The sequence below is a fragment of the Silene latifolia genome, chromosome 10 (genome assembly GCF_048544455.1).
Source record: "Silene latifolia isolate original U9 population chromosome 10, ASM4854445v1, whole genome shotgun sequence".
NCBI classification, from domain to species: Eukaryota; Viridiplantae; Streptophyta; class Magnoliopsida; order Caryophyllales; family Caryophyllaceae; genus Silene; species Silene latifolia.
The window spans coordinates 78,288,665-78,315,299 of record NC_133535.1 but is presented as its reverse complement, the minus strand read 5'-3'; the positions used below and the strand labels follow the sequence as shown (position 1 = coordinate 78,315,299).

At 36.9% G+C, this 26,635-nt stretch overlaps 1 protein-coding gene across 1 annotated transcript in view; it reads right to left on the bottom strand.

The window, feature by feature from the left end:
• Positions 1-26,635, bottom strand: part of LOC141607814 (CBL-interacting serine/threonine-protein kinase 23-like) — a 201,228-nt gene that overhangs the window by 72,297 nt on the left and 102,296 nt on the right. Inside the window, exon 13 of the mRNA XM_074427159.1 lies at positions 2,995-3,069. Coding sequence (XP_074283260.1) covers positions 2,995-3,069 — 75 coding nt within the window. The remainder of the gene's footprint in view (positions 1-2,994; positions 3,070-26,635) is intronic.

Below are 26,635 nucleotides of genomic sequence, written 5' to 3'. Positions count from 1 at the left end.
AATGACTACTTTTTCAATTAACATAAACTAACATGATTTACTTTTCATTTTACATATCTAGTCTAATTCATATCTATTCTAATTAACATTTAACAATAATCTAATTTTTAACAATAAAATTAAATATCTATCTTAAGTCAACATGCATACATTAAAAAAAAATTATAACTAATAATCTAAATTAACAACATACATTAACAACATACATCCGTCACAACATTGGCTTCTATCCTAAGTCAACATGCATCAACACCAACCCTTTTTCAACAACAATTAAAACAATAACTAATAATCTAAATTAATTAAACTAATTAAAAAAATTAAAAGCAGTAATACCTAATTAACTTGACAAAAAAAATGAAAAAAAAGGGGCGGCGGCGGCGGCGGCTGGCAGAGGAGGGCGGCGGGCGGCGGCCTACTATTAAAAAAAAAGATAAATAAGAAAAGGAGAAGGAAAAGGATGAAGGAGAAGGAAAAAGATAAAGGAAATAGGAAAAAAAGATAAAGTAAATTACCTTATAGTGATGGCGACGGCGTGGTGGTGTTGGTGCTGGTGGTGGCGCCGGAAGTGGAGGAGGGTGGTGGTGGTGTCGGGTTTTAAGGAGGTTAGGAGGGTTGACGATTTTTAATTGATTTGGGGAAATTTGGTAAAGTGAGGGGAAAGTGTTCCCGTGTCTTAGTTTATAAGGGCATGTGACGGATTTTCCGTCAGTGAAATAGAAATCCTGACGGAAATTCCGTCAGTATTCCTATTTTACTGACGGAAAATCCGTCAGATGTCCACTTTATATACCAATAATTTAAGTGACTGTACACGTCACAATTATTGGTCCACTGACGGAATATCCGTCAGTTTTTTCAAAATCCTGACGGAAATTCCGTCGGTGGGCGATTATTGTGATAGCTGTCATCGATGAGAATTCAAATATCTTGGCCCCGACGGAAATTCCGTCAGATTTTAAAAAGCGACGGATATTCCGTCGATGGGCTAAAATAATTTTCAATCTGTACTCCAATTTTGTGTGTGAAACCCACCGCGGATATTCCGTCAGGATTAAGGAATTACCGACGGGATTTCGTCACGGGTTTTGGCGCCTTTGACTTGGTCAACGCGCAATGGATGGATCTTTGACGGGGTATCCGTCAGGAAAAGTTACTGACGGAATTTCCGTCACAAATCCGTCAGTAACCCGTGTTTTCTGACGGCCTCTTTTTTCCGTCGGTAGGGCCGTCACTAACCCGCGTTTTTCTTGTAGTGGTAAAGGACATTCTGCAATCTAGCTACTGTAATGGTCAGTGGATGCCTCACCCTAATGATTATTCCATATCCAGTGGGTATAATTAGACTTAGCAAACGGATCATTCGGTTCAGTTTCGGATCGGGTTGAATCGGTTCGATTTAATTCGAGTTGAACTTAATTTCGATTTCAGTTCGATTTGTATCAGGTTCATTACGGTTAGAAACTTTAATCGGTGTGTGCTATTTCGAGTCCGGTACGATTCGGGTCGGTTTTGTTTCAGTTCAGTTGAGTTTCGGGTCAAAGTTTTCTTGAATTGAGAGTAAAAAAGGGCTTAAATGGACCTTATATTTTTCAATTTGAATGTTATAATTAATAAATAAATAATCAATGAAAAAACACCTAAATTTGAGGGTATTTATGAGAAAAGAAATATTTTTCATTCGGGTCAATCGATTCGGTTCTTATCGGTTGAGATATATCAAGGTTCGAGTTTTATTGGGTTATTATGGAGTTCGATCCAGTTTCGGTTCTATTCGGACGGAGTCGGGTTTCAGGTACTATTTAATTTATTCATATCGGGTGTTTGATCGGTTATAAATTCAGATGTTTTCAATCGATTTTTCAGGTTCAGTTTTATTCTGCCAGGTATAGGTATAATTGATGTAGGCAGGTGCAACCTACTATGAACTGGGATAATTTCATTTGGAACTCTTGGTGTGTTCCAAAACAAAATTTACAAGCTGGTTGATTGCTAGGAAAGCTTTGCCTTTAAAAGAGAAACTTTTCCAATTGGGGGTATGCTCTGATACTATCTGCTTGCTATGTGGGTACTCCTCAGAGTCACATGATCATGTCTTTTAACAATGCCCCTATATTCTGCTAGTGTTGTGCAGATTGAGGAGAATATTGAATATCAGTTGGCTTGTGGTTAATGTCAATCCTTTGGAATACATACATAACAAATCGTGGTGGTCAATGGTCAAGAAGAAGGTAGTAAATGCTTGGTTGCAGACAACTTTTTACACGGTCTGGCAACAGAGAAACAAGGTACGAATGGATGGTGTTCTTATTCATTAAAACAAACTCATTGGGGAAATAAGGAGCTTACTGAAGAGATCAATGTATTGGCCCAGTAAAGCTAAAACTAATCGTGATAAAATTTGGATCAAAGCTGTTTTTATTTGATGTTTAGAATATGATCCTTATGAAATGTGTTCCAATTGTTGGTAGTTTGTAATAGCTTGTTATGTTTTAATGAGAAACTTACCTTTTACAAAAAAAAAAATAATGAATTTGTACTCAGTTAAAATTGCATACAACAGTCGAATTTTAATAAAGAGCACACTAATCATGATTACCCATGGGAAAATGAGAGAGTTATAGTCAGGCTATTTAATGTTGGTTCCTAATGCTTTTATCTAGCTTCTATTTATCTCTCTCGAGAGTGTAATAATAATAATAATAATAATAATAATAATAATAATAATAATAATAATAATAATAATAATAATAATAATAATAATAATAATAATAATAATAATAATAATAATAATAATAATAATAATAATAATAATAATAATAATAATAATAATAATAATAATAATAATAATAATAATAATAATAATAATAATAATAATAATAATAATAATAATAATAATAATAATAATAATAATAATAATAATAATAATAATAATAATAATAATAATAATAATAATAATAATAATAATAATAATAATAATAATAATAATAATACCTTGTGAAACTCAAGTGTATCTCCTTTTGTTTTGCGAACCTCAACCATATATAGAGAAGGGGCCACTTCAAATATCTGTTTGATAGAAAATACGAATCTATAAACGAATGAACTAGGCACCGGTGAGATACTATGGAGCAATATCTATTTAAATAAATACGGAGTATGATGTTCACTAAAAGTATACTCCATAGACCATAGTATATCGTAACATATAAAGAACTACTAAAGGAAAAAAAACGAAACCCGTTGTAAGCGAAAAAGGGCTATCTTCATCCAATTGGTCTTGTTTAAGACGATCTTCCCTTACAAGACATATTCTCACAACTTGCATTACATATTTTCAAACACCCTTTAATTTTCTACTGAACAGTATAGATAAATGTAAATGTGGACATTGAAAGAATGATTATAATGTTTGTTTTGGTAATTTCCTACCGATTTAGGTTAACCAAGAATGCGGTCTTATTCGTTGTATGTTGGATATATATTTGCGTTTAGGGTAAGTAAAGAAATTAGGTACGAACATAAAGGTTGACACGTGAGATTTGGTGACGCGAAAAACCCAATGTAGCAAACAACCGCGGGAAGGGACGGCACCCTTCCAAATATTGCACTAGCTTGTTAATGGGAGAACGAGTACAATGGAGACGGAATGTAATTCTAGCTAGCACAACGTGTTATGCGTGTGAGATCTTGAATGTCCTTCCTTGATTGATCCTTCGGCTATTTATAGGGTAGGAACCCTAGATATGCTCTACCTCGTTTATGGTAAGGAATACTACTCCTACCGCAACTCTTTCCATAACGGGTCTTCTCCCTGATCTCCCTGAATTTTCCCTAAGATCTCCCTAAAAGCTTTTGATGTGACCATAATTAGAGCATATTTAGTCCCTGAATTAGCCTTGTTCCCATGCTTTTTAGTGCATATTTGGGTCATTTATTGTTTTTAGTCCTTTGTTTTGCATATTCTTTGAGGTTTTGTGTCCTTGGTAGGAAAGGAGTGCAAACCTTGCATTTTCAAGGCAAAATGAAGCTAAATTGATTGAATTCAATGACCAAGCATCAAAGAGAAAACAAGATTAGAAGGTCTTTGTACATACTATAGTAGATGGGCAATGATGAGAAAAGTTCCTTGCATCCCCGGGGAAATCCTCAAGGATTTTATGAAGAAAAAGGAAGAAAAGAAGAAGGAACGAAGCTGTAAGACAATCCGGGCGGATTGTCCACAAGACGCCCGTCCAGCACCCACAATCCGAGCGTCTTCCTCCACAAGACGCCCGTCCAAAACGCCCAGAATCCGCCCGTCAGAAACACCAAAATCCGCCCGTCCCGTGCCCTGGATGCCCGGATTCCCTAACAGCCTATTTCGTCTTCTACAAGCTTCAAGGAAGGAAGGAGACCGGCGATTCCTCAAGGACTTAATCGTCATTTAAACCGTTAGTAAACCCTAATTTATGTAACTAATCCCCACTATAAATACCCCATTAGTCTAATTAGAAGAGCATGTTCTTATTAGCAATCTTACTTTAGTGTAGTTAATATCAATCAAATCTCTCTTTAATCTTGTAATCAACATTTAATCAAGTTTTAATACAAGTTTTATTTCCTTAATCTCTCTCTTGTTCATCCTTTATCTTGGGTAATTGAAGATTATTTGGGTTATTATTGGGAGATTGACAACCTTCCAATCTATCATCAAGTACTTCTATTATTCTTTGCTTTATTATTGGAATCATTATTAGGTATAATTCTCTTAATCCCTTTTTAATTGTCGTTAATTATCTTCATTTATTCATCATGTTTCACTTTGTTGGTATGATTTACAACCTTGCTAGCATGTTCAACATGATAATGAGTGAGTAGTTTCCTTATATAGGGTTAATGGGTAATTAGGGGAAACCAACATGGGGGATGATTCATGCTTAAATTAATATGCTTTCATAGTTTATTTGCTTGCTTGTTGTGATCTCAACTTATGCACATGTTATGTTTGATGAAATGCGAGCCTATGAATCCTTGCATTTTTTACCCATCACCTATCTTTTCAATGAGACTTGTAAGACATATACCAACTAGAGTCTCATTAGACCATGCATATAGTTGAGTAGGGAAGATTAAGTCGACTTGTAGGTGTTGTACAATCTAATCGATTCGGCTCCGGGACCCAAACATTCCTAGGATTGTAAGATATAAACCAACTCGATCCATCCCAACAATAATTGCTTGCTTATAATTTGAGAATATGTTTGTATGATCAATTCCCATGAATCCCCTATGACCCCATGACACCTAGTGCCTTTTATCAATTGTTTACATCCCTTTTTAATCATCTTGCTTGTTTACTTTTATTGCTATTTACTTTAGTGATCTTCTACTTCAAACCCCAATTGTGAGACCCTTAGACACCACTAGTTGCAAAAGAAAATCTCATCTCAATTCCCGTCCCTTGGGATCCGACCTTTACTTGCCTCTTTACTAATTGTAGAGGTTTTTGTGAAGTTATAAATTGTGTTTTGGTCTAGGTACTCCTAACAACAAGTACTGAAAACTAAACCCCTCATAAGGGAACGCGACCAGCTTTCCAAAACACGGGACTCCTCTATCAGCGGGCTTCTCCACTATCGCTTACTCTCTTGGCCCAATTCTTTTAGACGGATTCCACTTGCTCTTGGGCACCTTGTGATTGATCTGTCTCCACGGCCCAACTCTTCTGACGGAACCAAGTAGGCTTATCCCATAATAAGTTATTATGCCAATTTTGGCCCGAGCGGTTTGTCCCTAATTCCTTGTGAGATACGTCTCGAGGAGTCGAATAAGGAATTACGGATTCTTTTTTTGAAATCATGCGCCGTCTTTCACACAACTTCCCAAGCACTCATCATTGCTCCCTCTTTTATCCCTTGTTTCTCGCACTTTCCCCTGACTCTCTCTTCCTTTATAATCTCAACTCCCCTCCTTCACTTCATTAATTCCAAAACATTAAACCCTCTAACTCCCAAAACTCTTCTTCTCCCTTTTTCTCTCCCCCGACGGACTTCACCGCCGTTTTTCGCCGCCGCTCTCCCCAGGTACTTCTTCCTTGCCATTTTTCTTCAATCCTTTCTTTTCCTTTTCTTCCGACCATGGATAAAACCCGTCATGCCTCCTGGGCCTCTGCCCCGACCGACCAAACCCCGGATCCCGTATTTCCTTCTCGTAACCTTTTCGTCCACCCCCATGACTGCAACTCCTCCCTTACCACCGGCGACATTCCTTTAATAAATGAATTGTAGGGTCTTGGCGATGGGGTCGAAATAGCGATTCCTGAATCAGGCCAAAAGGCAGACGCTGCTCGGCCGGGGTTGGTCTACTTCTATCTCTACCCGTTTAGATACGGTCTTCGCTTCCCTTCCCCAAAACTTATGCAAGATTTTCTTTGCTCCAACAACTTCGCCATGGCATAAATTTCTGCTAACATTTGGAGGGTTCTCCACTATTCTCTGACTGCTAGTCAGAATACCGGCAGCCCCATCTCCCTAGGCGATCTGGCCCATATGTACGAGATCAGGTCTCTAGGAAGAGGCCAATTTTATTTCGGCGGCTCTGGTGAGACCCTCTTTAGACACGTGTTAAAATACAGGGATGAGAAGTGGTTTGAGGACTTCTTCTATGTGAGAAAGGCTTTCATCCAGCCGCCTGCTGACTAGATCTTCGAGAAGTGGTCATTATCTCGAGTAAGTTGCTTTCCTGATGCCTGATTTGTTCTTCTTAATGCTTACTGGCTTACTTTTTGCTTTCGTGTAAGTCCCTGCCATCTGACTCGTCTAGGCGACCAAATACCTACTCGCAACAAACTGTTCTGCATCCCCCAACCTGAGAGAAAGTTCCATAACCTGCTACCCGGCTTTTCACCTGCCTCTTCTTCCAATCCACAACAATCAGCCCACATCATGTCCTCTAGTAAGCCACTTCGTTCTGCCATTCGTACTATCTCTGCCTACATGTAATCCTGTTTCCTATCTAGGTTTCTAAAATCTGGCTGCTTGTAGGCTCGAAAGATTATCCTCTAGAGGTCATCCTCCAGAGTGCTAAGAGAAAAAGAAATGCTGCGACCCCTGACATCACCTCTGCTTCTAAGAAGAGTGCCCCTGCTGACTCATTCCAGTCTCCTCATGCCCGTACCAGTACCATTCGTCCTGAACCCTTAGAAGTCAGCCCGATGTCCCGTCATCCTCATACTCCACCTGCTAGTCCTTCTACTGCTGCCAGCGGTGGCATCATCGCCCACTTTTCTGAGGGCTTTGGAAACATTGACAGGGCGCCATATTGGCCCGAAATCGACTAGATCCTCTTCCTTCCATTGGTGGAGGCCTTCTCGGAGTTCTCGCCAGAGGAGATGGAAGAGAACGATGTGCATAACGCCTTCATGATGAGTATTCTTCCTTTGCTACTTCCCCTGAATTTTTTATACCAAGTTTGTTGACCCTTCCTTTTCTTCATGTAGGCCTTCCAATTAACCTTATATAATATGAAGATGATCAATGTGGTCCAGACTACCAGTAGGGCTACCAGCACCAGGAATCAAGAGCTGACTGGAACCATTACTGAGCTGGAGCAGCAGCGTTCTGACTTGAGGGGACAGGTGGTGGAGATAAAAGCCGAGCTTGCTGGAGTCAAGAAGAAGCTGAAGGAGGGTGCTGACCAGCTGGCGCGTACTCAAGAAGTGTGCAGCACCTTCACTGGTTCTCTCAAGCAATTTGATGAGAATATCATAGAGCTGATCTCCTTGGCCACCAATATTGTCGCCTATGCTACCTGGCGGGGAACGATTAGCGGGATGCGTGCTGTACTTGAGGAGACTTCAACCTAGCATGCCATAGAGGAGGAGGAGAGGCAGCTGGAGACCCTTTACCCCGTTCAGCCTGATTTGAGCGTGCTGATGCCTGAGGTTAGCGAGGTGAATTCTCCCGCGCTGGCGGAGCAGATAGGTGCTGGGGATGCTGGTTCATTTGAGGAGGTTGCTGTTGTTGAGGGAGCTCAGGAGGCTGCTGTTGCCGGGGGCGTGTAAGCTGGTCCTGTACCTGAAATGGGAAGTCAGCAAAAGGAGGCAGAGGAGGTACCAAAAGTGGAGGTCATCAATGTGACCTAAAGTTAAAAGTATTTATTTTCAAACTTTTTTAGATGGTGGTCTGACCCTGTGTGGTGTAGACTTGTAAAATTTTAAACATTTCGTTTTGTGTTTGTCCGTCGCGGTGACGGCTGACTGAACATGGGCCTTTTTTGGCCGAATTTTGAAATTCCCCTTGCCTTAGTTTGGCAAGCTTTATCATATCTTGTGTGCTTCATTTTTGACTTATATACTTGATCGTGGGCGTGTCATTCTACACCCAATCAAAACACATTTATAATACTCAACAAACAACTAGTTAGTGGTTAAGTCGAGGTCGATCCATGGGACGATGTGCTTTGGGTTCTAAGTCTATCTATCTCAATTTATGCTAGTGTCACAATTTGTTTGGGTTTGTAGTTTTGTCCTAGGCTAATACAAGCAACAAAGTAAAACAAGCAATAAAAGTAAACATGTAAACAAATGATTAAAAGTGCTAGGATTTCATGGGGTCATAGGGGATTCATGGTGTTGATCATACAAACATGTTTACAAAGTTGCAAGCAATTAATGTTGTGAAGGAACCGAGTTGGTTTATGTCTTACGGTTCATAGGAAGAGTTGGGTCCCGGAGCCGAATCGATTAGATTGTACAACACCTACAATTCGACTTACTTTCCTCCTATTCAACTTCTATGCATGGTCTAACAAGACTCGAGTTGGTTTATACCTTACAAGTCAAGTTGAGTAGATAAGAGATGGTTGTAAATGCAAGGATTCATAGGCTTAGCATTTCATCAAACATAACATGTGCATAATATTGACATCACAACAAGCAAGCAATTTAATCATGTGAACATATTAGATTAAGCATGAATCAATCCTATGTTGGTTTTCCCTAATTACCGATTTTTTTTAGCTAAAGTATCTACTCACTCATGATCAAGTTTAACATGTTTAGAAGTTTGTCAATCATACTAACAAAGCCAAACATGATGAACAAGTAATAAAGATTAACAATAATTAAGGCAAGGATTAAGAGAATTGTACCTATGGAGATTTGATCCGAACGATGTCGTCACTCATCCAATCAAACACATTTATAATACTCAACAAACAACTAGTTAGCGGTAATTCGAGGTCGATCCATGGGACGGTGTGCTTTGGGTTCTAAGTCTATCTACCTCAATTCATGCTAGTGTCACAATTTGGTTGGGGTTTGTAGTTGTGTTCTAATCTAATAAAAGCAATAAACAAGCAAACAATGAACTAAGAGATGTAAACAAATGATTAAAGGTGCTAGGATATCATGGGGTCATAGGGGATTCATGGTGTTGATCATACAAACATGTTTACAAAGTTGCAAGCAATTAATGTTGTGGAGGAACCGAGTTGAGTTATATCTTACGGTTCTTAGGAAGAGTTGGGTCCCGGAGCCGAATCGATTAGATTGTACAACACCTACAAGTCGACTTACTTTCCTCCTAATCAACTCCTATGCATGATCTAACAAGACTCGAGTTGGGTTATATCTTACAAGTCAAGTTGAGTAGATAAGTGATGGTTGTAAATGCAAGGATTCATAGGCTTAGCATTTCATCAAACATAACATGTGCATAAAGTTGACATCACAACAAGCAATCAATTTAATCATGTGAACATATTAGATTAAGCATGAATCAATCCCATGTTTGTTTCCCCTAATTACCCACTAATCCTAGCTAAAAGACTACTCACTCATTATCATGGGAAACATGTCATTAATGGTGTCAATCATCACAACAAATATAAACATGATAATGGAATGAAGAAATGAACAATAAAGAGTAAAGAGTAAAGGAATTATACCAACTTAAGATGATCCAAACAATAAAGCAAAGAATAATAGAAGAACTTGATGATTGATGGAAGGTTGTCAATCTCCCAATAATAACCCAATAATCTTCAATTACCCAATAATAAACTTGAATAATAAACTTGAACAATAATTATGGAAAGATTAATGTGTAATTTGTGGAAAGATTAAAGAGTAATCTATTCTAATCTACTCCTAATCTAATCTAAGGAAGGATTTTTCTAGCTAAGAAGATGTGTATTCTAATCTAATAAAACTTGATGATTTGATTATTACAAATGGGGTATTTATAGTGGAAATTAGGTGGATGCATTAGGGTTAACTAAGGGCTAAACTAGTAATTACACTTTTTAGATTGAGCAAGGAGGAGCCGGTATTTTTCGAAGGAAGGGCTTCTTTCTTTGTAGCTTGGAGAAGACGAAATTTCGTTGTACTGGAATCCGTGCGTATTGGAGTCGGGACGGGCGGATTCTGGCGGGGAAAACGGGCGGATTCAATTGAATCCGGGCGGATTCTGAAAATGCAATCCGGGCGGATTTGGGAGAAGACGAGCGGATTCGGGAGATGCAATCCGGGCGGATTTGGGAGAAGACGCTCGGATTGTTGTTCACGTAGCAAGGGATAGTTTCCTGTCAAGGAATACGCCCGTCCCGAGCGAAATATGGGCGTCCTGGGCTTCAACCCGAGCGGGTTGAATTTGACCCGAGCGGGTTGAGCTGTATCTTGAGCTCGGATTGTAAAACGGACGTTATTTCCTCATCCGGACTCCTATTGGAGTGATTCAAAAGCCTAGATCACTTGTTTTTTCGACGTCGTTCCATCTAGCATATTTTCAGAGCCAAAGGAGCAACTCTTAATTTGGGTTCCGAGCAATTTCTTCATGCAATGCCTTCCTTCTCGTCATCCTTGCTTTTAACCCCTTGATCCTTCTATATACACTTTATTCCTACATACTTGGTCATCATTCTTGCCTCCTCTTCATACTAGTCCATCTAATATCATCAATAAGCTTCCAAATATGCACGAAAGACGGGAATTTCCGCCTTATTATCTTCTTTTCTACAAAACATATGAAATGCGATAGAAAAGCAAATAGGAAGGTTTTGACGGATAAAATGGCCATAGAATGTTATAATAGTATGCAAAATAGGCTCAATAAGGGGACTAAATGTGCGCAAATAATGTTCACATCAAATATCCCCAAACCGAACCTTTACTCGTCCCGAGTAAAGAGGTGACTAAAACTAGACCTTTATTTAAACTAACCTAATATCATAGCCGATATGAGACAATTAGCGGGTCTCACTCCGCCCCTTCAACTAACAACAAGACAACCATGAGGTAGGATGCCTTCTTGCAAGGCAAGGTGGGGCTTGCCAAAATGGCGACACATCCAAACATTAAGCACACAAAACAAGTAATGGATGCATCTACAAAAGAATAGCCACTTTCCTCATCTAAGTGGCGGAAATTATCTACAAGGGAAGCAATATAAGGGTACACACTCCTTCATAGATGCAATTTCTTCAAACTACTAAGCCTAGAAGGATACCAATAAATCACCTCCAAGTTGTGTCAAGCTAGGGTACCTTTGTCCTCAATCGTTAAATGCTTTTGTCAAGAATAGACTCCCTATGGTGTTAGAAACACTGGAGGATCGCGGAATTCCCCCTCTTGCCTAGACAAGAAGAAGGGTCGTCCCCTCTCTACCATGCACAAAAATGGATACGATGGATAAAGGGATCGATAGATATTTGAGTTTCACTTTGGGAGTTTGCTTTTGTTTTTGTTTTTCCCCCCAATTTCATGTGGCATATAAAATTTGAGAACACTTTCTTGCCATTTCTTTTTTATTTTTGGCAATTCAACACTTGACAACTTTCAACTTTTCTTTGCATTTCTTTTGAACATTTTCAAAGTCACTCCATATGTAGTGAGGGTGGCTTATATTTGAAGCTTTAGGAGTTCTATTTTTGCTCCTCTTTTCATTTGATGCATTTTTGCAAACTTTCTTTCACTTTTCATTTCATTGAACTCAAATTGATTTCTTTTTGTGCCCATTCCCTTTGATGACAAAAATGTGGTAGAACATGGATGATGGATGCATGCATGGTTTCAAGGGTCACCTTAGAATAAACGGTAGACAAGGAGCTATCACACCACAAGGTACTCTTGACTAGGCCTTAAACCATGGGTCAAAGGATACTAGCATGACACATCCTAGGGTGTTTTACAAGTATTCTAACAAGCAAAGTCTTAAGAAGAAAAAGCATCTACTAGGGCCTATATACACTTGTCAAGCTTCCCAAATAGACGGTTTCGCAAAATTTTTCTAACATGCAAACTACATGCCATGATGCAACTAACATATATACATCCTAATGCAAATGATTCTACCAACTAATATGCCATATAAACTAAATGCAAGTCCTAAGTTCACATTGTTTTTACCGCATCAATCAAAATAAAGCCACATAGTCATTAACATAAAGAGGAAAAAGGAGATTGGAAAGATCATACCATGCGGTCTTCAATATCCTCATGTCTCGAATGTGGTGTAGTCGATCAATGTGAACAAGGATAAAACAAACACAATATATACAATAATATATACAAGACTACACTACAAAGGAAATGAACGTGTTTTTGGATTTTTCAAATTTTCAAACTTTTATGGTTTTTGATTTTATGAAATTAAAGGACATATTTTTGTGATTTTTCAAAATTTTCAATTTTTATGTATTTTTGGAATATAAATTCCCATCCCCCACTTTATTTTGGACATTGTCCTCAATGTACATGTAGGAGTAGGAATAAAAAGGAAATACATGTTTTTGGATTTTTGAATAAATGCAATAAAGTACAAATGCAATGATATGATATGAATTAATGCATGCTCTAACTATATGCAATTCTATATGACATATATAACAAATGAATGCATTCTAAGCTATACTATATGATGCATGATTTCTAGTAAATTATGGTCACCTATGATCAAACCTCCCCAAACCGATTTAAACACTATTTCTAGTGTAGAAATGAATAGGTTTGGCCATTAGTGACAATGCATGAATTCTAGTCTACATGCAATTATCTATATGAATTATATTACAATGCAACTATACAATGAACTAACTAATGTAAATGCAATATGAAATATAATACAAATGCAAGCTAAATGTATATGTATATAACTAAATGCAAGTGGAAATGTAATGCAAAGTGAAAGGAAAGGGTATCTTACAAATGGTGGTTTGAGGGAAGACTCCACCAAACTCATTTATATTCCATTATCCATGGAGCTCAATGCTCTCAATAGTTGATCAAAGGTTTGTGAATGGTCCTCAAGTAAGCATGAATAAGTCTTGAACCATTTCAAAATGAAGTAGGGCCAATCAATGAGGGACCTCCCTTTGAACTCCTTCCCATTCTTCTTAGCCTTAGGATGATGGCCTTCCCGGCTCTTGAAACTAGAAAACTTGAGATTCTTGTCATGGGGGCTTTTCCGGTTGCTCCTATTTCTTTCAAAGTTGATGATGCGAATGCTTGGACTAGTCAATTCTCCAAGGATAGAAGGTGAACTTTCATGGCATTGATGATGGGATGTCTTAGGAGTTGGGATAGTGGATGCCAAATTTCCACATATAGACTCCTTCTTAACCTTTTCTTTGAGCTTCCCCACTAAGTAATTCTTGTATGACGATTTGACTTTCGTGAGAAGGTCCATAATGTCATCTCCAACTATCATGGGCTCCATAGTGGGTGCAAAAAGGTTCTCATGAAGGCATTCCTCCTCTTCATCGAAGCAATCTTCAAACTTCTCAAGGATGGGTTCCTCAAGAAAGCTAATCCCATAACTCCCTTCATCATTTGAGTCCATATTTCCCTCATCATCTTCTTCCATAGATGCATCATCATCGCTTTCTTCATATGAATCATAAATAGGGGCTTCACTCTTCTTCACCAACTCATTCTCCAACACCTCAACATCTACTTCAAATGACACACCCTCATACTCACAAAGGCTAAGAGTATTTGGCTTACTCAACCTCATGTCTTCATCATCAAATACCACACTTTCATACTCACAAGAGCCCAAAGAGGTTGGCTCTTCCCACTTCTCATCAAAGGTAACTCCTTCAAACTCACATTCATGGTCAATGTCCAAGGAGTGGTGGGGGGTGGTTTCTTGGGATTCTCTCATTTGGGCAATTTGAATCTGCAACTCCTCACCTTGGGCAACAATGCCTTGAAGAACATTGTCCCTCTTTTGGCTCTCCTCTAGCATTTGTTTGAAGAAGTTTTGTTGATCTCCCATCATTTGGAGAATCACATTTTCAATGGGTTCATCTTCTTGTTGTGGGTAGGTGTGAAAGTGGTTGTATTGTGGCAATTGAAGTTCATTGTGAAATGGGTATTGGGTGGGTGGTTGTTGTTGATATTGGGTGTGGTGATTTTGGTGTGAAAAATTGGGGTAGTGGTTAGGATTTTCGGTATACAAATAATAAGGTAGGTTTGTGTTGACTTGCTCCTCAAACTCCCCATACCCATAGTCATACTCCAAAGATTCACCACATACTCCATATGTCAAGTCTTGGGTCATCATCATTGGTCAAGATAGAGATACAACTACAAACATGGAAACTATAAGAAAACGGTAAAAACGATCCTTGAGGAACAAGTTCCTCAAGGTGAAAGCACAATTAAAATAGACAAACAAGTAAGAACTTAATCACATAGCACCATCCCCGGCAACGGTGCCATTTTGATCCGAACGATGTCGTCACTCATCCAATCAAACACATTTATAATACTCAACATACAACTGTTGGAATATGTGTCCTCCGACAATAATGCGATCACGACTGTTGATCATGATGATCACATGTTTAAATCTCATTATAAAGAATACAATTGGGAAGTAATATTGTTACTGTCAACTGGTCAACATATATCGGTAATGATTGGCTGACTAGAGTTTGACATTACTGTCGTGTGACGGTGGTGATCAGTTGACCCCCTAGGTCATACCTATAGGGCAACACTCTTAATTGATTATTTAATTAATCGTATAACGTTACGAGTTAATTAAATTACTTGAAAATTGACGGACGATTTTTGAAGTAAAATTTACGTATCAAATTGAAATATGACTAAATGAGATACGGTCTGAGTAATTGAATTGTATCATTACTCGGATGAAATAATTGTTTAATGTAACAATTAAATTTGAATGAATTGTTATAAATACAAACTGCTGTGATTTATAAATTGGTAAAAATTTTGGTACAAGTAATTATGATATTACTAAGTCGATTTTTGTATGTGACGTATTTTTGATAATACGTTGATTTTTAATATGTTAAAAATACATAACAAATTTATGTGACATGTGACATGTGACATATTGACAATTGACAAAAATAATATGGATTCCATATTATCAAATGGACCGAAATAATAAGAGAGGTTTAAGCTAATTAATTGTTTTATTTAGTGGTAAACATAATGATTAAAAAGCAAGAGTAGGCATGCAACCCTATTAACCTTGTGAAGACAAATATGGGCATGTATTGGCTCCCCTAAAGACCTCCACCCACCCGGTTTTCCAAGAGAGAAAGGGAAGGGTTTTGTCTTATATTTTCTAATATACACTACTTAGTTTTAGTTAGTGTATCATTCATTCAAACTATTATCCAAAATTTAAGATTTCTAGAGAGATAAAAAGCTCCCTTATTCTTCTCCATTAAACCGAAATTGTTAAGTGTTCATAATAATTTTGGGTCAATTTTCTACTAATTAATATTATACTAGTTCTTGTAATATTAATTAAATTAAGAGAAAGCTTTGGGTATTAATCCTAAGGAGAGATCCTATACTTGGATCTTTGTTCTTCCATAAGGGAAAGCTCAAGAACAAGAGAGAAAGGTGATCTCTCTTGTGCCCATTAAACCGAAATCATCAATGTAAGGACATGATTTCTCCTCTATTTTTATATTGTTTGCATGCATAAAAACCACATTTAATTTTATGACAAATTAATTTCGACATATATGAGTATGTTAGTATGTATATGAATCTACATTTCCTTCAATTGGTATCAGAGCCACGGTTGTTTGCATGCAAATCGGTTAAAAGTTTTTCCGAGTTATAAGAATAACAAATAAAACTTGTAAAATTTTTGTTATTATGAGATATCACGAAATTAATCCATGCATGTTAATATTTCTGGTCCTAAAATGTTTTAGGATATTTTGGTTAATTTTTTCGGATTTTTATTGTTCATAATTTACAATAATGGTATTTAAATGTGATTTTATGAGTAAAAATGTCATTTTTGGTCTAAAATTAGCTATACTTCGAATTTTAAGTTGATTTTTGGATATGTTGTCACATATATTATTTTGAGATAACCTGTAAATTTTCATAATTTTTGGACTTGTTATGCTCGAAAAATGATTTTTTTTTTCATTATTAAATTCGGATTTAAGTGAAAAATAGGTTAATTTGAGTTAAATTTCGAATCTGGTCATAGAAAATTAATATGTTGTCACATGCAATTTTACAAGATGTGTGTAAAATAATTGGCTATAAAGAAGTCTTTTTGCATGATTTATGAATTTTTGAAGAAAAATAGCATAAATAGTGACATTATTAGTGGAAAATTAATAAAACATAATCTATGACTTAGGAAAAATGTCTAATGTTGCATTTTATTATCTTTTTCAGATCTAAAATTGAAAAGTTAATGAAAATAATTTTTCCATGTTTTTATGATTATTTTATTAAAAATCGATAAATCGCAACATTGTTTTTCCGGAAAAATTTCGGAATTTTTAACCTAAAATTTTGAACATTATGAGTGTCATGGAATTTTTCCAGAATGTTCATGAATTTAAATTTTGAATTTTGAATTTATTTGAAATTTTGTGATTTATTTGAAGTTTATGGCTTATTTTTGTAATTTTTGGTCCATTTATGAACAATATTATAAAATATGGGTTAATTATGGTCAAATTATTAGTGAAGACTAAATTTTGAGTCCTAAGAGGTTAGGGTAATTAACTTATACGTAAATATGAGTTTATGTATTTTTGTGATTATAAAATGTTGAAATCACGCAAATCCGTAAAAACCAAGTAATATACGATATTAGCTAATTAAAGGCGATCTAGCATAAAATTGAGCATGTTCATACATATTATAATGCTGCATTTTTCTTTATGATTGTCATAATTTTAATTTATGTAATTTTTTGAATTATGTAATTTTACTTAGTATGGCCTTAGATTTTAATTGGTATTTCCCGAAATGTATGGGGATATCGATTCGGTTGTAATTTTTATTGTGATCTCGTATCACCGTTTTGTAAGTTAATAGATTTATTTTATTTTAGTTACAAATGTATAATAGGAAATTATGTAATTTATTATGTAATTTTATCCATTCCGGAGTTCCAAAAGACGGATTTCTTCAAGAATGGCGATACATGAAGACGGTGTTACCTCGAGATGCGTGCCACAACCGAAGTTCAAGGGACCAATGGAGTTGGTTTCCGAATATGTAATAGATAAATAGTTTTTCTATTTTAGGAAAGGCCATACTAGGATTTATTTACTTATCTTTATGCTTGCATTTTATTTTATGTCACATGCATTGCTAAATCGCCATAACTAAACATGCATTGTCATTTTATCGAGTTTATCGACCGTGTCAATTCGAATTATCGTAGTTCACCGCTTTAGTTCACTTAAAACGTGATAGATAATAAATTGACATGACCTCTCGCTAAAACAATTAATTGAGACATAGCCTTACCAAATAGTAGATACCATGAAAACCTATTTCGCGAGGGAGTGCGCTCGGCCCCACCGGGGTACAAACCTTGTTACGTAGGGGAAGTGGGTGATGAATGTTAATCCACCGAATTCTTGTTGATAAGGGATGTATCGGCCACACCGTGCCCAAGTTAATGTGGGTTTGGATCATGGACACATTTATTCGAAATTTGGATTGAACTCAACAAAAGTATTTGATAAGGGATGTATTGGCCCCACCGTGCCCTTGTCGATGTGTTTTGGGCTATAGATAATTGTTAATGTAATATTATCGACCAAGAGTTCTAAAAGTAGAATCGATTAAACGTTAATCCACCGAGTTATATTGATAAAGGTTGTATCGGCCCCACCGTGCCTAAGTCGATATGAATTTGGGTCTTGGAATCATTTATCTAGTTGGGTTGAGGTCACTAGAAAAATGCATAAAACTTGTTTAAATCATACATTTTTACGAGTATTATTAAAACGACAATTGTTTTACTCCTTATATTTTGTTTTGTAGACCACTTATTTTTCATAACAAATGGCAACACCAACACCAACTCCCAATGCTACACCTCTCGCTAGTTCATCTTGGCTCCGATCCTTTATGGATCGATGTAAACTTGAAAAGAATGTGTCAAATTTCTCCGAATGGGATGCCCAACTCAAATTAGCCGCCGAAGGTGACGACAAGCTTCGTTACCTTACCGAGGCCTCTCCACCCGAACCCTCCACTAGGTCTACCGCGGCCACTAGGGAAGCATATGAGGCTTACCAAAAGGAGTCCGCCGCAATGAAAAATGTCTTAATATTTGCGATGGAGGCGGACCTCCAAAGGAGAGCCTTTAAAATGGGCAATGCTAATGAGATTTACTCCAAACTTGTGACCATGTTTTCACAAACTCCGCGGATCGTCCAATATGAGGCGGCCGCGGCATTCTTTGATCTCGACTTTAAAGAGGGCCAAAAGGTTAGCCCTCATGTGTTCAAACTCATTGAGCTTGTCGAGACCTTGAAAATTCAAAAGGTTGAAATCCCCAAAGAACTCATCGTAGATAGGATTCTACACTCCTTGTCCAAAGTCAAGGCATATGTTCAATTCCGGGTGAATTTCAACATGCAAGACAAGGATGTGTCTCTTGAGGAGTTGCACAAGTTACTTGTGCAAGCCGAGAGGGACATGGGGTTAAATGTGAACCCTCCCAAGGATGTGCTTAACATAAGCACTAAGAGTAAGGGGAAATTCAAGAAGAGTGGAAGGAAGGGTAAAAAGCAAGCTCCCACATTCACCAAAGCTAAGTCTTGTGAAGCTAGCACCTCCAAAGTCAAGAAGCGTCCTCTTGATAAGTGCCATTATTGTAATGGCATGGGACATTGGAAAAGAAATTGTTCCAAATACCTTGGTGATATCAAAGCTGGAAAGATCACTCCAGTAGGTAAATGACTATCCTTCTTTTATGTTTCTAATTCAACTATGGTATTATGATGCAAAGTTGTGATAATGTATCTCCCTTTTTATTGTAAGTAGGGCCTCCACCAAGCAAAGACAAAGGAAAGGAAAAACAAGCATGAGAAACCATGGAGAAGCTAAGGATAGCTTTTATGGAGCTTTGTTTTTCCATTGTCTTAATTTAAGTTGTGTTTTGGATTTTAGAACTTTATGTTTCCGTGTTCGACATGGAAAAGTATTTGGGATAATGAGTTGTATTTTGGATGATGGTGACTTGGTTTGCAACCAAAGTCACCCGATTTATCATTTATCCTTTTATGTTCTAAAATTCATCTTTAAATGCTTGCACTTTGAAACATAAGATTAGTCACTTAAAGTGATCTAATAGACAAATATAATGACGGGTTTCATTATATGTCCACATGCTTAAGGCTTGTGTATGATCATTTATAAAGCGATTTTGAGTTTATGAACTCTCTTAAAGGAATGTCAATCACCAAGAACATATATGAAATCAATAACAATTAGTCAACCTATGAGGTAGTTCTCCTTATACTTCAACATCATTAATTTGTGTCTCATATGCTATCTTTGAATGTTTAGTGTATTTATTCTAAAGATAGAGTGGGAGAAAAATGAGGACACAACACACAAGGCAAGATAAAATAAGATAAAATTGTGTACTTGTGTAAATAAAGATCTACGCAAGAGAGAATGATTTGAATGAAGGTATATTTATTTACATAATATGCCGAATAGATGAGATCTATGGTCTCAAGTTAGTTCTATATGACTAAAGAGACCAAGTGTAGTAATCATAAGAGAATATTCTCAAGATAACTACACGAGGAGACCAAAAGAAGGTTTTGGAAGAAATGACTAATGTAAAGTCTTAACAAGTTTTTGACTAAGTTTATGAAACATTTGACCAATAGTTTCAATCTTGAGATTTACTTAAGAGCCTAAATGAATCAAAGTTACATACTAGTATTGATCGAGTTGCAAAGATTGATATACCGATATCTTCAATGGCCAAAGTTTTAACCACACAAATGTCATTGCTTAACCTCACTATGAAATGGTTAAACCTCCTTCCAAAAGGGTATTTGCGAAGGACGTATTCTAGATATTGTTTATACTTGAATAATGACATTGCTACACATCATTATGACATGAGTGTGTTGGAGTTTTAAAATCTCTTTCCGTAAGGTTAAAATGAGACCACTTCAAAATAGGTATTTTGAAAGGATATGATGGGAACATATATGGTTTTATCCTAATAACTTGGCAATGAAATTTACATATCAATTCTTGATAAATTTCGATTGAGAAGTCAATTTCGAAATGTGTAGAATTGAGTGGGAGTTAGGAAATTCTCATGTGAAGACATGGAACTTAGTGGGAGCTATCATCCTTTGAATATTTACGACTCATCACTCATTAAAGAATGACGAGCTAATACCTTCTTTCATAAAGAAGCCTTTGAGTTTTCAATTCTGGATGAAAATGGACAATGATGAATTCAATTACATCAAGAGATGTTGGATTAGTACTAAGAGATACACATCGTATCAACATTCACATAGGTTATTCATGTAGATGAAAATGGAATTGCCATTAGCAGTCATGGTCGTTCATTGAACCTATGAACTGTTGATCTCATGATTATTAGTAACTAATGTTTCCGCCATTAGAATAATCATGTACATGTCCAATTATGAATCATATGCATAAGAGCATGATGATTGATTGGTGAGCCATAATAGAAACGTCATGAATTCTCAAGTAGAATCCGATGAGCGATTTCGGTGCTTGACGGAATGTTCCATTGTGTGTTAAGAGGTTGCACATATTGTAGAAGATCCGAGCACATATAAGGATTTATGAGAATCCCAAATCTTTCAAGCCTAGAACGAGAAATGAGAAGTTTTGGAAAGATGCTTGGTTGAATAAGAGGTTATTCAAGATAATCTTTCCTAGTTAAGCTAGGACTTGTGAGAAGTACTAAGCTAATAATCTTGACAAATTGTTACAAGATTCTACAAAACATATACCTAGTGCATTGTGTGTGGATGGAATACTTGATCAGTACAAGTTATATTATTCATCACAAATTCGTTCGTTATGTGATAATCGATAAGAAAGTTCATTCAAGTTAAAGAACCGAAACCGAGGTCGAGAACCTTGATGTGTACTTGGTAAGATTCATGCTATGAGAGAGAACATGAATGTAAAGGAAATTGCAAGTATAAGAAGTTTGAACACATGGACACATGGGATGTTAAACTTCTATTGCAATCAATAAGTGTTTACACTGACGATATACATCACAAGGTTGTAATACGATATTGACTACCCGAGTGTGATGTCAACATTTGTCGTTTGAGTTATTATTAACTCACCTTGTACATTGTTATATCCAAACGGGTTGTAGAGACAATTGAACCCCGTTAAAGTGAACATGGATTAACATTGTTTTTGCCCATAGTTACTTGTATGAGGTGACGTCTCGAAGTGACTAGAGTGTGATGCGATTGATGGCAAGTTCAAGTGCCATAGAGTCATGTGAGATGACTAATCGATCACATAGGCAGACTGTTAGGAACATTTTGTCGGGCCTAATGACCGTTTATAGAGTTCTGGCAAATTTATATAGCCTGGTCGTGGCGACAGCTACTATAGTATTCAAATGAGTCGATTCTTTTGACTAAAGACTATTCGCCTAAGATGGCACAATTTCAGATTAACTTTGATTTGTGTTACTACGACCATCGTAAATGCGGTCAAATGGGCATATTTTGGGTTATGATGGCTGTGGCTAGTCGAAGGGAATGAGTGCGATAGGAATTGTCCACCCCTAGTCAGGGTTATAACAATATCTCAGGGCCACTCGAGGAGTAATGAACTGGAAATGCGTGGCCACGCTCGGAAAGTATCTATGATAGATAAGTCCGGTCAATCAGTTATTCTCCAGATCGAGGAAACCACTCTCGATATGATCACTTGCAAGTACGACCTGAAAGACACCTTGCATTGAGTGGGAGATAGTAATAGGACAAGAGAATTGGTGACGCACACTTGTCGAGGACAAGTGGGAGATTGTTGGAATATGTGTCCTCCGACAATAATGCGATCACGACTGTTGATCATGATGATCACATGTTTAAATCTCATTATAAAGAATACAATTGGGAAGTAATATTGTTACTGTCAACTAGTCAACATATATCGGTAATGATTGGCTGACTAGAGTTTGACATTACTGTCGTGTGACGGTGGTGATCAGTTGACCCCCTAGGTCATACCTATAGGGCAACACTCTTAATTGATTATTTAATTAATCGTATAACGTTACGAGTTAATTAAATTACTTGAAAATTGACGGACGATTTTGGAAGTAAAATTTACGTATCAAATTGAAATATGACTAAATGAGATACGGTCTGAGTAATTGAATTGTATCATTACTCGGATGAAATAATTGTTTAATGTAACAATTAAATTTGAATGAATTGTTATAAATACAAACTGTTGTGATTTATAAATTGGTAAAAATTTTGGTACAAGTAATTATGATATTACTAAGTCGATTTTTGTATGTGACGTATTTTTGATAATACGTTGATTTTTAATATGTTAAAAATACATAACAAATTTATGTGATATGTGACATGTGACATATTGACAATTGACAAAAATAATATGGATTCCATATTATCAAATGGACCGAAATATAAGAGAGGTTTAAGCTAATTAATTGTTTTATTTAGTGGTAAACATAATGATTAAAAAGCAAGAGTAGCCATGCAACCCTATTAACCTTGTGAAGACAAATATGGGCATGTATTGGCTCCCCTAAAGACCTCCACCCACCCGGTTTTCCAAGAGAGAAAGGGAAGGGTTTTGTCTTATATTTTCTAATATACACTACTTAGTTTTAGTTAGTGTATCATTCATTCAAACTATTATCCAAAATTTAAGATTTCTAGAGAGATAAAAAGATCCCTTATTCTTCTCCATTAAACCGAAATTGTTAAGTGTTCATAATAATTTTGGGTCAATTTTCTACTAATTAATATTATACTAGTTCTTGTAATATTAATTAACTTAAGAGAAAGCTTTGGGTATTAATCCTAAGGAGAGATCCTATACTTGGATCTTTGTTCTTCCATAAGGGAAAGCTCAAGAACAAGAGAGAAAGGTGATCTCTCTTGTGCCCATTAAACCGAAATCATCAATGTAAGGACATGATTTCTCCTCTATTTTTATATTGTTTGCATGCATAAAATCCACATTTAATTTTATGACAAATTAATTTCGACATATATGAGTATGTTAGTATGTATATGAATCTACATTTCCTTCAACAACTAGTTAGTGGTAAGTCGAGGTCGATCCATGGGACGGTGTGCTTTGGGTTCTAAGTCTATCTACCTCAATTCATGCTAGTGTCACAATTTGGTTGGGGTTTGTAGTTGTGTTCTAATCTAATAAAAGCAATAAACAAGCAAACAATGAACTAAGAGATGTAAACAAATGATTAAAGGTGCTAGGATATCATGGGGTCATAGGGGATTCATGGTGTTGATCATACAAACATGTTTACAAAGTTGCAAGCAATTAATGTTGTGGAGGAACCGAGTTGGGTTATATCTTACGGTTCTTAGGAAGAGTTGGGTCCCGGAGCCGAATCGATTAGATTGTACAACATCTACAAGTCGACTTACTTTCCTCCTAATCAACTCCTATGCATGATCTAACAAGACTCGAATTGGGTTATATCTTACAAGTCAAGTTGAGTAGATAAGAGATGGTTGTAAATGCAAGGATTCATAGGCTTAGCATTTCATCCAACATAACATGTGTATAAAGTTGACATCACAACAAGCAAGCAATTTAATCATGTGAACATATTAGATTAAGCATGAATCAATCCCATGTTTGTTTCCCCTAATTACCCACTAATCCTAGCTAAAAGACTACTCACTCATTATCATGGGAAACATGTCATTAATGGTGTCAATCATCACAACAAGTATAAACATGATAATGGAATGAAGAAATGAACAATAAAGAGTAAAGAGTAAAGGAATTATACCAACTTAAGATGATCCAAACAATAATGCAAAGAATAATAGAAGAACTTGATGATTGATGGAAGGTTGTCAATCTCCCAATAATAACCCAATAATCTTCAATTACCCAATAATAAACTTGAATAATAAACTTGAACAATAATTATGGAAAGATTAATGTGTAATTTGTGGAAAGATTAAAGAGTAATCTATTCTAATCTACACCTAATCTAATCTAAGGAAGGATTTTTCTAGCTAAAAAGATGTGTATTCTAATCTAATAAAACTTGATGATTTGATTATTACAAATGGGGTATTTATAGTGGAAATTAGGTGGATGCATTAGGGTTAACTAAGGGCTAAACTAGTAATTACACTTTTTAGATTGAGCAAGGAGGAGCCGGTATTTTTCGACGGAAGGGCTTCTTTCTTTGTAGCTTGGAGAAGACGAAATTTCGCTGTACTGGAATCCGTGCGTATTGAAGTCGGGACGGGCGGAATCTGGCAGGGAAAACGGGCGGATTCAATTGAATCCGTGCGGATTCTGAAAATGCAATCCGGGCGGATTTGGGAGAAGACGGGCGGATTCGGGAGATGCAATCCGGGCGGATTTGGGAGAAGACGCTCGGATTGTTGTTCACGTAGCAAGGGATAGTTTCCTGTCCAGGAATACGCCCGTCCCGAACGAAATATGGACGTCCTGGGCTTCAACCCGAGCGGGTTGAATTTGACCCGAGCGGGTTGAGCTGTATCTTGAGTTCGGATTGTAAAACAGACGTTATTTCCTCATCCGGATTCCTATTGGAGTGATTCAAAAGCCTAGATCACTTGTTTTTTCGACGCCGTTCCATCTAGCATATTTTCAGAGCCAAAGGAGCAACTCTTAATTTGGGTTCCGAGCAATTTCTTCATGCAATGCCTTCCTTCTCGTCATCCTTGCTTTTAACCCCTTGATCCTTCTATATACACTTTATTCCTACATACTTGGTCATCATTCTTGCCTCCTCTTCATACTAGTCCATCTAATATCATCAATAAGCTTCCAAATATGCACGAAAGACGGGAATTTCCACCTTATTATCTTCTTTTCTACAAAACATATGAAATGCGATAGAAAAGCAAATAGGAAGGTTTTGACGGATAAAATGGCCATAGAATGTTATAATAGTATGCAAAATAGGCTCAATAAGGAGACTAAATGTGCGCAAATAATGTTCACATCAAGATTCCAAAATAATAAAGCAAAGAATAAAAGAGGAGAACTTGATTGATTGATGAAGGGTTGTCAATCCTCCAATAATAACCCAATAATCTTCGATTACCCAAAAGTAACAAACTTGAACAATAATTAAGGAGAGATTAATGTGAGATTTGTGGAAAGATTAAAGAGTAATCTATTCTAATATACTCCTAATCTAATCTAAGGAAGGATTTGTTCTAGCTAAGAGAGCCTCTCTTTGATTACTACAAATTGGGTATTTATAGTAGGGATTCATTAGGTTAAATAAGGCTAAATTAGTAATTACACTTTTGAATTTAGAGCAGGGAAACGCTAGTCTTTTTAGAAGGATGGGCATCTTTCTTGAAGCTTGAAGAAACGAAATTTGCTGTAAGGGAATCCGGGCGTCTTAGGCACAGGACGGGCGGATTTGGGAGGTTCTGGACGGGCGTCTTCAGGGAAGACGGGCGTCTTTTAGAGGTTCTGGACGGGCGTCTTCAGGGGAAGACGGGCGTCTTCTGAGTTTTTGCCCGGGCGGATTGTTGGGAAGACGGGCGGATTCTAGGCTGTGTATTTATCTTTTCTTTCTGTCTAACAATCCGAGCGTCTTGTGGGGAAGATGGGCGTCTTGCTTCACCAGAATCCGAGCGTCTTGGCGGACAACTTGTTTGTTTGGCCTCGGATTGTAAAACAGACGTCATTTTCTCATCCGGACTCCTATTAGAGTGATTCAAAAGCCTAGATCACTTGTTTTTTCAACGCCGTTCCATCTAGAATACTTTCAGAGCCAAAGGAGCAACTCTTGTTTTGGGTTCCGAGCACTTTCTTCTTGTAATGCCTTCCCTCTCGTCATTCTTACTTTTAACCCTTTGATCCTTCTATATACACTTTATTCCTACAACCTTGGTCATCATTCTTGCCTCGTCTTTATACTAGTCCATCCAATATCATCAATAACCTTCCAAATAAGCACAAGAGACGGGAATTTCCGCCTCATTTATCTCCTTTTCTACAAAACATATGAAATGCGATAGAACAGCAAATAGGAAGGTTTTGACGGATAAAATGGCCATAGAATGTTATAATAGTATGCAAAATAGGCTCAATTAGGGGACTAAATGTGCGTAAATA